Source organism: Strix uralensis, chromosome 5 (genome assembly GCF_047716275.1).
Source record: "Strix uralensis isolate ZFMK-TIS-50842 chromosome 5, bStrUra1, whole genome shotgun sequence".
Taxonomy (NCBI): Eukaryota; Metazoa; Chordata; class Aves; order Strigiformes; family Strigidae; genus Strix; species Strix uralensis.
The window spans coordinates 32,975,221-32,988,804 of record NC_133976.1 but is presented as its reverse complement, the minus strand read 5'-3'; the positions used below and the strand labels follow the sequence as shown (position 1 = coordinate 32,988,804).

The 13,584-nt window shown below is 37.6% G+C and overlaps 1 protein-coding gene across 1 annotated transcript in view; it reads right to left on the bottom strand.

Annotated features, from left to right (window-relative positions):
* Nucleotides 1–13,584, bottom strand: part of CNTN1 (contactin 1) — a 261,980-nt gene that overhangs the window by 18,659 nt on the left and 229,737 nt on the right. Inside the window, exons 20-23 of the mRNA XM_074870366.1 lie at nucleotides 10,834–10,937; nucleotides 4,954–5,140; nucleotides 3,389–3,501; nucleotides 2,053–2,209 (exon numbers count right to left, since the gene is read on the bottom strand). Coding sequence (XP_074726467.1) covers nucleotides 2,053–2,209; nucleotides 3,389–3,501; nucleotides 4,954–5,140; nucleotides 10,834–10,937 — 561 coding nt within the window. The remainder of the gene's footprint in view (nucleotides 1–2,052; nucleotides 2,210–3,388; nucleotides 3,502–4,953; nucleotides 5,141–10,833; nucleotides 10,938–13,584) is intronic.

The following is a 13,584-nucleotide window of genomic DNA, read 5'->3' as shown; positions in this document are numbered from 1 at the left end:
ACTTTTTTGCAGCTCATAAAGTATGTTAAAAGTGATTCCTCCAGAGTACAGTGATATAACACAATGTATTACAGCTTTTGTAAAGTGGTTGACTTAGTACCCCAAGACATTCTCATAGAAAAAGGTATACACAATTAACAGAGTATGCTAAATGAATTAAGAATTCAGTCACTGGCAGATTTCAAAACACAATTATTGAAGAATGGTCATTGAATTTCTAGTATAATTCCACAGTAAACAGTAGTAGATCAAATGCAATCCAATCATTTTAATCAAAACCAGAAGTAAACACCTAAAGAACTGTGTACATGAACTAAAATGGCAAAATAGTAAAGAATGATGACAAGAACACATTCTTATAGAAATCCAGACAGCATAGAAACTTAAGCCATTCAAACCAATTGGGCTTTGTCATAGCCACATGCAAAATTATACAACAAGGAAAAGAGACATGACACAGGATGCTGTATCCTGGAAAGAAACGATTCTGGGAAGGATTTAGAGATGGTGTTGGACAAAGATGATGAACACCATTTTATAGCCCAGTGCAAGGAAATAAATGGCTCATGAAAACCTTTAATGAATAATGTTGGGAGTAGGAAGTGTAGGGAGGCGAGACTATCTCTGCAGACAGCAGAGTTGAAACAGTGCACATAGTTACAGTGTCTATGGTCCTAAAGGAATTCTCATAAATTGGAGAGGTGAAGAGATTTAAGACCTGAAGAAAATGATATGGAGAAACTCAAGGTGCTCAGTCTGTTTAGCATTCGATCAGTCACTTGACTGATATATACATTTCTTAATGGGGAGAACATATCAGGCACAAAATGACTCTTTAATCTAGACAAAAACTATAAAAGAAAACAGTGGTCAGACCCCAAACCCAGATAAATACAGATAAAAAATCAGGCAAAAAAAAAATCTCAACAGTGCAGGTGATTAATCATGAGAACAAATTATCCTGCAAATGATGGATTCTCCACCTCTAGATTCCATTTGGTCAAGAGTGGAACAGATGCTTCATACAAACAAAACTGGGGATACCCATGAGTTCACACTAGGTGATATAAACTGTAAATATTACTGAAAACAGAGATTGGACACTCCTTTACAAATGAGCAGCCTCTCTCACAGTACACAGATAAGATAGGATAGACACTGATTTTTTTAAAGGACACAATAATGGTTGCACTGACTGTGTGACAAGAATACTGTTGATAATTTAATCCTTACTGTTCCCCAAGTTAATTTTTTAATTAAAAAGACAAGAATACAATGCAAGTGTTTAAATCACAGTCTTGCAAAGACACTATCCAAGTCGTTGATGTTTATTCATATGTTCTACTTCATACACTGTGTGCTAAGGCAATGCTTAAATTACAAAACTAACAGGAAAAAGCGGTGCAGACCATGTCTGAGCTTGTATTTAGAGTCAATGCTGAGCACAAGCTGAAAGCCTGAGCCATGCTGCCTTCCCCTCTCTACCAATTATCCAGACCACTCTAAAGTTGAGCATGTTGCATTTCTCATTGCTTATTTACCTCTTTGTGTCACAGCTCCCCTCTTCCCTGAAAAGTGGAACTTCCCTAGCAATTGGTCTGTGGATCACTGTGGACCACTCCCTTTTCTCAGCTACTTTCATCTTAGTGGCAGTTGACAAAGGAATGAGACACAGAGGCAACAGGTACTAGGAACTACAGGATTATTGCAAGCTGACATCTTGAGTCTGAGGCCTGCACCATGCATTTACGCTTGCAGGACACTGCTAGAAGTGGCAGCCTAACTGGGGGCACCAGTACAAACAGTCATATTTGGAAGATTGGAAGTGCTTCCAGGATAGAGCTGGACTGCTGCTGAAGTGTCCTGCGTGCATGAGTCTTCGGAAATATTTTAAGATAAACTCTAATTCTCAGTGCAGTCACTGCTGAAGAGCTATCTCTCAAATTTTGGATGGGAATTGCATGCCCATCCCTGGATAGTGTGCAAGAAGAAAATATTCAGTCCAAGATCTCCGAGGAGTGTGGGAAAGAAGAAGGGAAGTTATCTGCTCACCTGAAATTTTTATTTGAGCTACTTCTCCATCGCCTCCTTCACTGTGTGCTCGGACCTCAACAACATATTCACCATCACTGGGGACTGGGACCTCTATTGTGTGCTTTCCAGTTGAAAACAACTTGCCTTCATGTTGTCCATCTGGTCTATAAAGTACCTGGAAAAGTCATAAGAAGTATAGTTATTGAAATGCGACATTTCCATAAAAACACAGTTACATATGTACAGTGTGTCAATGAAAAAGTATTAGGTTTTTATTTATATATTAAGGCTATATATATAAAAAATTAGTGGCTGATACTACTTTTTCCATTTTTACATAGGGTGAATCTAGACAGGATGTTTTCTTGTTGTTTTCTCTGTTATAAAATTATGTCACCTTTTGAAAAATAATTTAATCCCTTACTTTTGAAATAAGTAATTGATGGAGGATAATAACACAGGGTGGCAAAGAGCATCAAATAAAAATCTGAGAATTCAGCTGGGTTTTCTGACATAATAACATTTATTACCATTGTAATGGTAATATGTTCTGACATAACATTTATTACCCTATTACCATAAATGAAACAATTATTAATTTTAGTATTAACCCTCAATGATGTTAAACTATTGCAAATGTGATGGTACGTGTCTTGTGGGACCTTTAGAAAGATCTCCACCCTTCTGGAATAATCTCTGTAAAGCATTATCAGCAATTCCCAGGAAGTAGTTCAACCCCTCAAGCAAAATTTGTACATGTAGAACATGATACTAATTTTCTTGCTGCCAAGCAAGCAGCAAAGTTAAACAGGAATTAATGTTTGGAGCTTTCTGTATGCCCTGTAGTTAGTATATACACTTGGTGTAGTTATACAGTAATTGCATCTGATGCGGTTAAATGTCCCTTCCCTTCCTCTACCTTCCCAGACTTTAAAGAACTTGTGTTCCAGGAACTGTAGCTCCCATGGACATGGGAAAGGAAAGTTGGAACGATGTATACTGGTATAAGGAAAAACTATTAAAGTGTACAATTTTTTAAGCATTATTTTTAGCCAATAGACAATAAATGTAATCATACGGGAAATCAGGTTGTTGCAGTCACTGATCTAAACTTTCCTGTAACATGGCTTACCACCCAAATGAACTTCAGTGCCCCCACGTTTTCTCATCATATTGACTAAAGCAGTAAGCTTTGCCCTAAGCATGCTGGATGTCTGTGATCTCTGAGCATGATACCTTCATCTATAGCATGCAACTATGTTTAAGTGTGGTTATGTACAAAAATTCAACACTGTCTATAAAATGCACCTCATATAGCATACACAAAGATAAAAAGTATTTTCATAGATCATACTTTGTATCCTTCAACTGCCGACTCATTTGACATTGCCTTCACGTGATCCCAGGTGATGATGTACCTTGAACCAGATCTTACAGAACTGATAATTCTTGGACGTTGGCTTGGAGCTGAAAAGCAACATATATATAATGTGCACATAAACGAGATTTCAGAAATGTTCAATGATATTTTTATTAAGACATGAAAAAAGGGAAATTAGGCTGATCTTTGTATGATTAAGGGATAGTGTCCTTCCTGGAATGAACTACTACAGCTCCAGCCAGGCAATTTTGGATGGCTTGTGCAGTGGCTGCTTTGTGGGTTTGCCTTTCTGTGTTGCCAGAATGGAAATAGCCAACATTACCCTTCACTATGTTGCTGACCATGTGTATTTGCTGGCATGCATCTATGCTCAGAGCCTCCCAGAAATGTGGCTTAAGTCATCTTTATTCATTGAAATTAAATATTTAATTAACCATTTAAAGGCATTTCTACAGCATTTAACTTAGCAGAAATCAGTACCCCACTGAGGAAACCATTAATTATATTTCACACAATAAGCTTATAAAATGGAGTCTTATTCAACACAAATTAACCCTGCAGGTGTAAGTTGCACAACACACTATTTACTGACAGAAATACTCAAATTAGTTGTACATATTTTTAGCCCATATAAGTGTGTTTTAAATGATGTATTTCTTAATTGAATGTTCCTCAGCATATGTTAGTGCTAGGTATCATCATTAAGTCAGAAGCAATATTCAGAAATATATTATGGCATGTAAATTCAAGGGTGTGATTCAGATCACCCACTTTTCAAGGCTGCCTGATCCTGGCTCCCTCTACTGTTAATGAAAATGGCAATTGGTCACATTTTAATCATCAGAACACAATCCTTCTCACTACTGATTAACAGAAAGACAGTGTATAGCTGCCTAATACCTGGTCTGAATTGTACATCATTTGGAATATCACATCCAGCTTTGGGCTCCCCAGTACTAGAAAGACACGGGTAATGTGGAGTGAGTTCAGCAGCGGGCCACTGACCTGGTAGGGAGCTGGAGCACTTGCCCTGTGAAGGGACTGCTATGGAGGGGATATAAGACCCCCCTTGTCTGTTCTTACAGGGAGGTTATCAAGAAAGATCCAGGCTCTTTAAAGTGGTATGGCAGGAGGATGATTGAGAAGAGGCACAAATTTGATTAAAAGAGGCTCAAATTAGATGCTCAGAAAAAGTCATGCAGTGGAACAGGTTTCCCAGAGAGGTTGTGCAGTCTCTATCCCTGGAGATTTTCAAGATCCAACTGGATAAAGCCCCAAGGAACCTGATCTGAGCTTGTAGCTGACCCTCCTATGAGCCTATCATCTTAGTCTCTTTACCGCCTTTTGTAGTATATCTGCATTGTACATGGCAACAAAAGAGAGCCTTAGAAATTTTCAGACAAAGAATCAATACCATGCAAAGGAAGAACACTGGGTACATGAATGAGAAGCCACATTTGAAAACATGATGGACATGATGCAACATGCAATAATGAAGTACATGACAATATACTTAACCTAATGCTCCATTTACTTACGTGCTTTCCTGGTAATAATATCAATGGTTCTACTGGGGGGTCCATAGCCTGCACTATTGAAGGCAGAAACATCTACGTGGTAACGAGTATTAGGCTTCAGGTTTTCCAGTTTGGTTGAATATTCTTGATTGCTCACTTGTACCCGCTGTGCAGCTGCTTCTTTATCATGAGCAGCCCAGTAACGAATCTGTAAGCAAGCAAATCGAAGGATTAAATTTAACATATTTAGTCATAAAAGAAGTTTATAACAAATTATGTATGCTGGGTATTTCTATACTACATACTCTGGGTAATAAGCAAGCTATAGAAATGTCACAGCAATAGCATGGAATTCCTTCTACAGGCTGTGATTTTAAGCAAGTTGCATATAGACATAAAGAAATAGAAACAAATTCAGATTTTATTACGAAACCTTTTCTCACAGTGGTGTAACTTGTTCTCAGCTAAGTCATTAGAAGTCTGGGAGATTGATAATGCCTTCAGAGAACAAGACTATTTTCTTCTTGCTGTTTTGTTTGAGCATTTTACTCTAAACTTTAATATCGTTTTCTTACACTACAGTGTAGACTAAACTCTGCAAATGTTTTCGCAATATTTTGTTTAAATTGTCTTACAAATTTAATCCTTTTGTACTTCTATCTAGGGAATGAGAAGTATTCAGTCATGTTATCTGTATGTGCAGGTCTAGGTATGTGTACCTAACCATTTTCTAAAGTTCTTTGGCTAAATTCAATAAGATTGCATGGTACGATATGACATTTGAGAAAGTAGATGAGAAAGAACCAGAAAATGCTTAAACTATGGGAAAAGTATCAATGTAAGCTTCTAATATCTTAAACCCCAAAATCAATTAACTGTACATAGAAATTCTGTGAGGTTTTTTCCCCAAAAAATTGTTCCATTCTACTTTATTTCATTACGTATTACAAAGCACCAGTTAAAAGAGAGTAATTCCTATGGAGTGATGCCATCCCATAGGGTCTGTCACATACACACAGTCCTATTCTGCATGGCATTATGAGATGCAAATAAAACACTGTCAGTCTCTGGGTTTTGTCAGGTTTATAACCATTTGTGTAAGACTAAATTACTGCACTAACCTGAAAGAGTGAAAAGCTGTGCCCATTACATTTTGGCTGTGTTTTTATTCTCAGCATTTCTGCTTGGCTTCTGCCTGTCTCCATAATGATTTTTGGGTATTCTACATGAGGACCTTTTAAAATTTTTTAGGAAGAGGTTAATGTTGTTAGTAATTTCAGGCTCTAGGAAAAATCTTGCTCTGTAAGATTTGACTGGTGACATCAGGTATGCTGTTATTTTATCTTTTAAATAACAACTGCTTTAATCTTCTGTTCTGCTGACATTGGTTTTCCTTGTAAACTTCATTTAAGGAGTAGTTTAGAAGAGCAGATAGTTTGTCAAGGTGTTAGTATCACAGTTCTCTATTTTACAAATTATGGGTAAAACCCTTGTTTGGCAAGCCTTTGTTTTCTCTTGTTCACGTTTAAATTAAAGTACTTGACAAAAATATTTCTTTCTTTTACCTCCGAGCACATACTGTGGCTGAATGAAGAGAGGTGCAGTAGAGGATTTCTCTTCACCTATTTCAAATGTGTTTGGACACAGTAACAGCCACTATCACTACACAGAGGTTACTCTTAATTAAATACTGAAGTCTCTTGACAATGTTTGTTGCCTCAGTTGTGCACACCAGTGTTAGAGGTTACTCATACCCTGATTATTATAAAAGTGACAATATCTTAATGGCTTTTCTCACTGTTTCCTGGTGTAGAGAGAATCACATTATATCTGCAGGCCAAACTGGCTCTGATTTTTAAATATAGCATGCATACCTGCCTTTCAGCAGGCACAAACAGGTAATTTTTAGTTATATAACTGTATGCCCTGCACAGTGTTTTGGAAGTTTAATCCACTAGCATCCTAACCATCAGTTTACTGTAATTTAGGCACTCACACTCATGAAATTCCCACTTATCAAGGTGGCTATTGTACTGAGTCAACAGCCTTTGACCCAAAACGAGTGAGGAATGTGCACCCAATCCATCCTGCAGGCTTCTCCAGCAAGGTGGTAACCTCCACTTGATGAATGGTTTCAAACTGGCATGGATCTGAAACCATCGAAGTCATTTCAGCTGAAGGTCTAATTATGATCTTCAAGTCAGAATTTTTTCATGACTATAATTAACAAACTGTTGTAGATAAACTGCTGTTGTTGAATACCACCAGCTGTGTACCACAAGCTGTTAACTAGAAGTGGCTGACTCAAGCTGAGAGGGCATGTACACCAGGAGCTAGAGGACGTCATCTCTACCTCTGTCCCCAGGTTCAAACAGGTTTCTAGCCTGCAGCAAAGGGATGTCTGTGAAGTTCTAGGTGGCCAAAAGTTTATTAGCTACGACAGGACCAACAGTAGCTTTGTTGTTGATATTAACTGGCCATTGAAGAGTAATTAATTCATTTTTAGTATGTTCTATTATATTAAGTACCTGCTTTACATAAAGATGGCAAACACACTTTATGTGAAACTTTTGTTAATCATGGGGTATATGCTGGAAGTCTTTGAATATCTCTGACTTGCAAAAGTTTATACAATCCTACTGTTCATTTGCACTACAGTGATGCTAAGGGCGTAATATAACAAGTAATATACAGCATCAAACAAGACAAGTGAGAACAATGAATGAAAATGTAAATTACTTCACTGAGAGCATATTACATTACAGGCAGAAGTAATATAATTTAAAAATTAAATTAAATTTAAATCCCAAATATTATTGTTCTTGGCTGCAATGTTATGGACTTAACTACTCCAGTGTGAGCTGTGTGTCACACACTCAGAATGTTCTTCTTTACCTCTTCATTTAATATAGTCATATCAACATATTTGGATAATTGTAACTAGACTTGGAAAAGAAAAAAATTGAAGATGACTCCCTTGAGAGCTAAGGAAAAGTACTGTCTTCTTTACACTATTCCTACATATCTCTTCTCACTATTGAAATAATTTAAATGTCTGTTGAAATAACTTGGAAATTTCTTTCACTCTCTTGCCTCTGTGGAAGTCATATCTAGAATTATATGTCCCATTGCTTCAAGAAGTGACATCTCCCCACTTTGCTCAGTAGCCCCTCTCTCTTTTTCTTAAAGAGCTTGGATAATAATCCCAGACAGTCTTGCTTTTTCCGGGTGCTCTGCATTTACCTTGTTAGGGTAATTCATAGGTAATGAATCCCCAGGGCACACAAGAGGGTATTTCACCCCAGCTCTAGACTTTGTTGTAGGAGATAACAGTGATCAGTGGGAAGGAATGCCTTAGCCATCATGAATTAGTGCAGCCCTCTGTGCTGAAATCAGGGAGAAACACTCTTTCATGGTCCTCTCCTCTATTCAAATTTTACTATACTGAAACACATCAGAAGTTGTTTCTGCGTCATGAAATAAAGCTCTCATATTCATGAAAGTTTTACATAGGAGAGACATAAAAGAGATACTTTACTCATATTAAGAAAGAATGCTAATAGCATATGTCAGTAAACGACGGACAATGGTGGTGAGTAGTGATAAAATAGTTTAATAAAATAAAACATTTATCTATTGCATAGAAGCAGAAGGAAATATGGATAATGTCTTTGGTACTGTACGCACTGAAGAGCTGTGGCTTTTAGCAGGCTATTGTAAGAGCTCATAAATCTTAAATTCTCTGTATGGATGGAGATAGTTCCCATACTTTATCTCTTCTTTATGTGTGAGCTGAGGATACTCCTCTGTAATGGTAAAATGTATCAGCTTACACTCATCACCATGAGGGCAGTCATCCTGGCAGTATGCATTAGTGTCAAGAAAATCTGACTCCTCCTGGTGTGAAAAGGATTGTGTCACAGGTGAAATACCTTCAGGTACTTTGCTCAGAGTACTCCCACCTCTTAAACTCTAGCGTTTAAAAGGTCAATTATGCAATTTTCAGGTAATAATAAAGACCAAAATTAAACTGAGGTGTTCTGGTGAATGAGGGATTTTTCTAACCTGAGTTACAGCTGAACGGTAATTAAAAAATAAATATTGGACTATTTCTTGATGCCAATAGAGACAGAGCCTTCTATATTCTGTGTAACAGAGCTCTCCACCCATTCCCAGTGTATCCCACCTTTCTTCAGAACAGCAGTTATTCTCTTTTCAGCCCAAAGATCCCCCCATGTTTCTTTCTCACTTTTTTTCTATTGACTGTTCTGTGCATCCTGTTCTTTCCTGCTAAAACCCCTCCCCTCCCTTCTTCCCCTGATGTCCCCTGACAGCAACTCAGATGGCTTTATGTGAAATAAAGTAAAATTAAAAAAAGGCCAAAAATGGGTTGCCTATGGGAATGTTCTCCCACCATGTTCTTTCTCCATTTATCCTTACTCCTCCAGCCTTCCTACCCATTCTTTATTACAACTCTCAACATCCATTGTTATGCTCTATTGCTACTGCAATCCCAACTTCTCTCAGCGCTCCCTGTTGCTGCTCTCTCCACACCCCCACAAGTCCCCTGGTGTGTGTCTGCCAGGTGTCTAGTTATTTAGGGTGCGCAGGCTTCATGCCCAGTTTCTGTGCAGACTGTCCAGCTCAGGAGTGCAACTGCTACAAGGGTGGCTGGCTTGAGCTCACAGATCTGGACACTCCACCCAGTTCTCAGTTACGACCATGATTTTGTCTATCCTATTGTAGTTGCACAATCCCTATGAAACACCAAACCAGTGGGCTGCTTTAGTAAATTAGGAGTTATCGTTGATGTCAGTATCTTAATTTCAAACTCCAGTGTCCTCTGCTTGCAATTTTAAAACTTTATGTGTGTACTGTGTAGAATCAAACTTTATGTGGGACACTGTGCTAGTTCCCATTGAGATCTTTGCTATGATCTTGTTACAGTATCCCAAAAGTATTACATAAATCTCATGGAGACAGAAACAGAGATCAGGAAATATACAAACAAGTACTGCTAATTAAAAGAACATTTATTCATAGATTTCAGTTATGAAAATACATTCTGTGAGGTTACTCCACATTTGTATGTGCTCATTTTTGAACACAGAGGCTACCGTCAAGCAGCCAACAACTTCAATCACAAAGCAAGTCACTAACAAACTAAGGCCCAAATCCCTGTTTTGGATGCAGCTAAAGCAAGCCTGCTGTACACTGCAGAGTTTTTCAGCATCCACTGTGCGTGAATGATGTTAAGACTTCCCTGCTGGAGTACTATGTGGCCATTTCAGGTTTCACCCCACCCTGTGGCTGTTGTCATCTTTGTACAAGGACAAGAATAATTTTTACCGGTAGTACCACTTAGTCTTGGACCAGATGAACACACCTTGAAGCTCTTTTTCATGTGGAGAAGAGAAACCATGAAAAAAACATCGCTGTCTTGCACAATAGCACTGTCTCCGCTACACTGGATTATGGGCATTTGTCACGCAGTCCCACTTACTATAGGATTTGTGGGTGAATTACATTAGTAACTGCTGATAATTTAAATGGGCCACAAGTTAGTTACAATTTCATGTCTGTGTTGACAATTACACCCAAAACTTAATTTCAGTATGTTTTGAGAAGGCAGAGGTAGGCATTCAATTATGTAACATAGGCAAGATTCCTTCATGAAATAATGATTTTTTTCAGTTGAATAGTGAGCACATTTGTTAATATGTTTTAGTAATGAAGTACATAGCACCAAAAATAATCTGTTTCTCAGGATGTGAAATCTGTACAGCAAACAACTAAAGAGAAGTGAACGCTAAAAGACAGAATGCTAGACTAGGAATTATTCTTGAATTAAACTACCAAAATTAAATGAATGAGAAGATACAGTGTCACCTCTGAACTCACCTGATATCCTTCCACAGATTTATCAGAAACGTGGTGCCAAGAAACAGACATTTCAGAAGATGACAAAACTTTTACGCTCACATCTGTAGGTATTTCAGTTGGAGCTGGAAGATGAAACACATGTTAAACACCCTATCTCATCTGGTGATATTGTTATACTCGCTTACACGGGCTCTTCTCACTTCAACATTTTGTATTATTTTCTTAGTATCAGGAAGCCAAGTGTGTTAGTCTTTAATCTGGTTTTACTTGAGTAAACTTTAAATTCAGTGATGATCTGTATGGGAAATGACTCTATAAAAACAAAGCAATGATCCCATTACTTGGCTCAGACTATGTATTTTTATGCTTCGACAGATTCCATGCTGAAATTTGTGTAAATTAAAAGCAGACTTTGATAAACAGAATGAAGCATCCAATGATCTTTTACTAAATTGGACAACACCTCACAGATTATATACATCAGATTTTTTAAGACAGTTACACACAAATAGTCACGTGTGAAATAATCCAAGAGCACCCTTCTATCAGGCATACATCACACAGTTGATTTTGTTTGTGTTCTTAGTTCTGGACAGCAGCCAATGCAGAATACAGACCATTATAATGTGATATGCTTTTATTTAGGGTTTAGAATATTAAGTACTAGTTTCATTAAAAGAAGCTGTTAATTTCACTGCTGCTTGCATTTTAAGTGAGGTAAGGAATTTAAAAAGGCATAAACTTAGCAATGTCTATAAAAGATAAAGTTTTCCAAGCTAAGAACAGTTCTCTGTCACGAATCTTTTGAAACAAGTTGCAACAGACAGGCATGGCAGCCTGAGTTGAGGAAAGCTTTCATATACTCAATCTTCCAACTAGGCATCTAGTCAACTATGCATCAAAACAGCCACTGTTAAGAAAAAAATCAGTTACATCTCTCATGAAAAGTATCCTAGGTAACAAAATAATCTTACATGCAAAGTTACCTTTTGTAATTGTCTTTCAATGACTGTTAATAATGCAAATGTATAATTAAAAAATGATACATTATTGCAAAATTGTTTTCACAATGACAGGAATTTAGATAAGCAAGAGGCCTGTGTACTCATTACTAGCAATCATTACTCACTACTAGCAATGGCAGGTATGACTAGTAGTTGTCAGATATTAAATTTGGCTTAAAACACGTGGGAACACAGAAATTCCTCTGTCACTAAAGTGAATAAAGATGCCCACTGTTCTAACTAGACACACATAGATATATTACAAAGTACACAACTTAGTGGAAATGCTGTCATTATATTTATGTATGTATGTATATTTATACATATCCATATGGAATACTGTATGACCATATTGCTTTAAAATCTCACTAATACCTCTTAGAAGTAGTGTTGTCTGATGGTCATGATACCTCTTGCTGATACAGAGGTACAGCAGTACAGGTGGAGTAGATGTGATCATTTAAGCTATTCCTGAATCACTGTCAGACTTCTCTCCACTGTATCAATTACAGAATTTGCCAAAATGTTTCTTACTGAAAAGTTCCAACTACCAGGGATTTTGCTGATACAATACTCTAAACAATATTTCATCTGCTTATGCTTGCTTATGAGCTCCAAATAATTTATATCCCCATTTGGTATTTATGTTCTATAAATATTTTGCAGTCTCTCCTGAGCCAGAAAGATGACATCAGCTGCTTCTCTCCAGCCTTTTAATTCAGTAATTCTACCAATAAAAGACGCAATCATGTGGGCCTCACAATATGTTGTCTTCACTGAAAACACAGTGGGCATCACACAATTATCTTCTAAGTGTAACTATACAAAGTTAAGGCTGGGAGACAGTAAGCATGCTAGAAGGTACAGAGGTGACTCTGTGTGAGTCCTGATGCCAGCAGAAAATGCTGCAGAATGCTCTTCAGAGTAACTTCCATTACATCTATTGGAAAAATTCCTTCTAACCTGCACTGCAGCTCCTGGATTTGGTATGGTCAGTAGTCGGGGTCATCATAGCTCTGCACAGTAACTGGTAAAGTTTGGAGCATCATGAATCTGACTGTTTTGGTGACTCTTGTGCTTGAAACCAAAGACAAGAAGTAGGTTTACTGAGATTCTATTTCTTTTTTTTGCCTGCATCTGGCATCATTTAACTGCAAGTACTGCTATCAAGTGTCTGGGCTTTGCTAAAATCTATGTTGGAACATCAGCAGCCACTGAAGTGACTTCTTTATCTGGAAGCTGGCACTACTGCACATTTGCTTTTCCTCTGTTGTTTGGTGCTACTAGGCTCTGCCACATCTCTGAACTTAGAGAGTTACACAAACACACTGCCATCCCTGCCATGGTTAGTATAATCCTACTATAAACACATGGGTGCTTATCAGTCAGCTGTCAATAACGTCTCTGAGAAAGGATGGATACTGAAATGTTATCTGGCAGATAGGCTTTTATTACACCATACCTATTTACTAACTCCTTTATACGATTGCAAAAACAACTGTTCTGTTGCTGCAGCAGCTGTTGAAGATGATATCCTAAGGTACACTTTTCTGAGAAAGAGGTTTAGTATAAACCTCTTGAGATAGCTAAGCATTGCAAGCTTGAATCCTGAATTATCAGAAGAAACAAAAGGACTATTTTATCTTTTCTCTGTGTGTGGGCGATTTCTGTGCAAAGTTCCCATTAGTAGGAATCATGAACATAAATCTTCCAAAAAATACACAGAGTAAAGAACAGTCGGAAGTGTGAGAATGTGGCCTTGTTA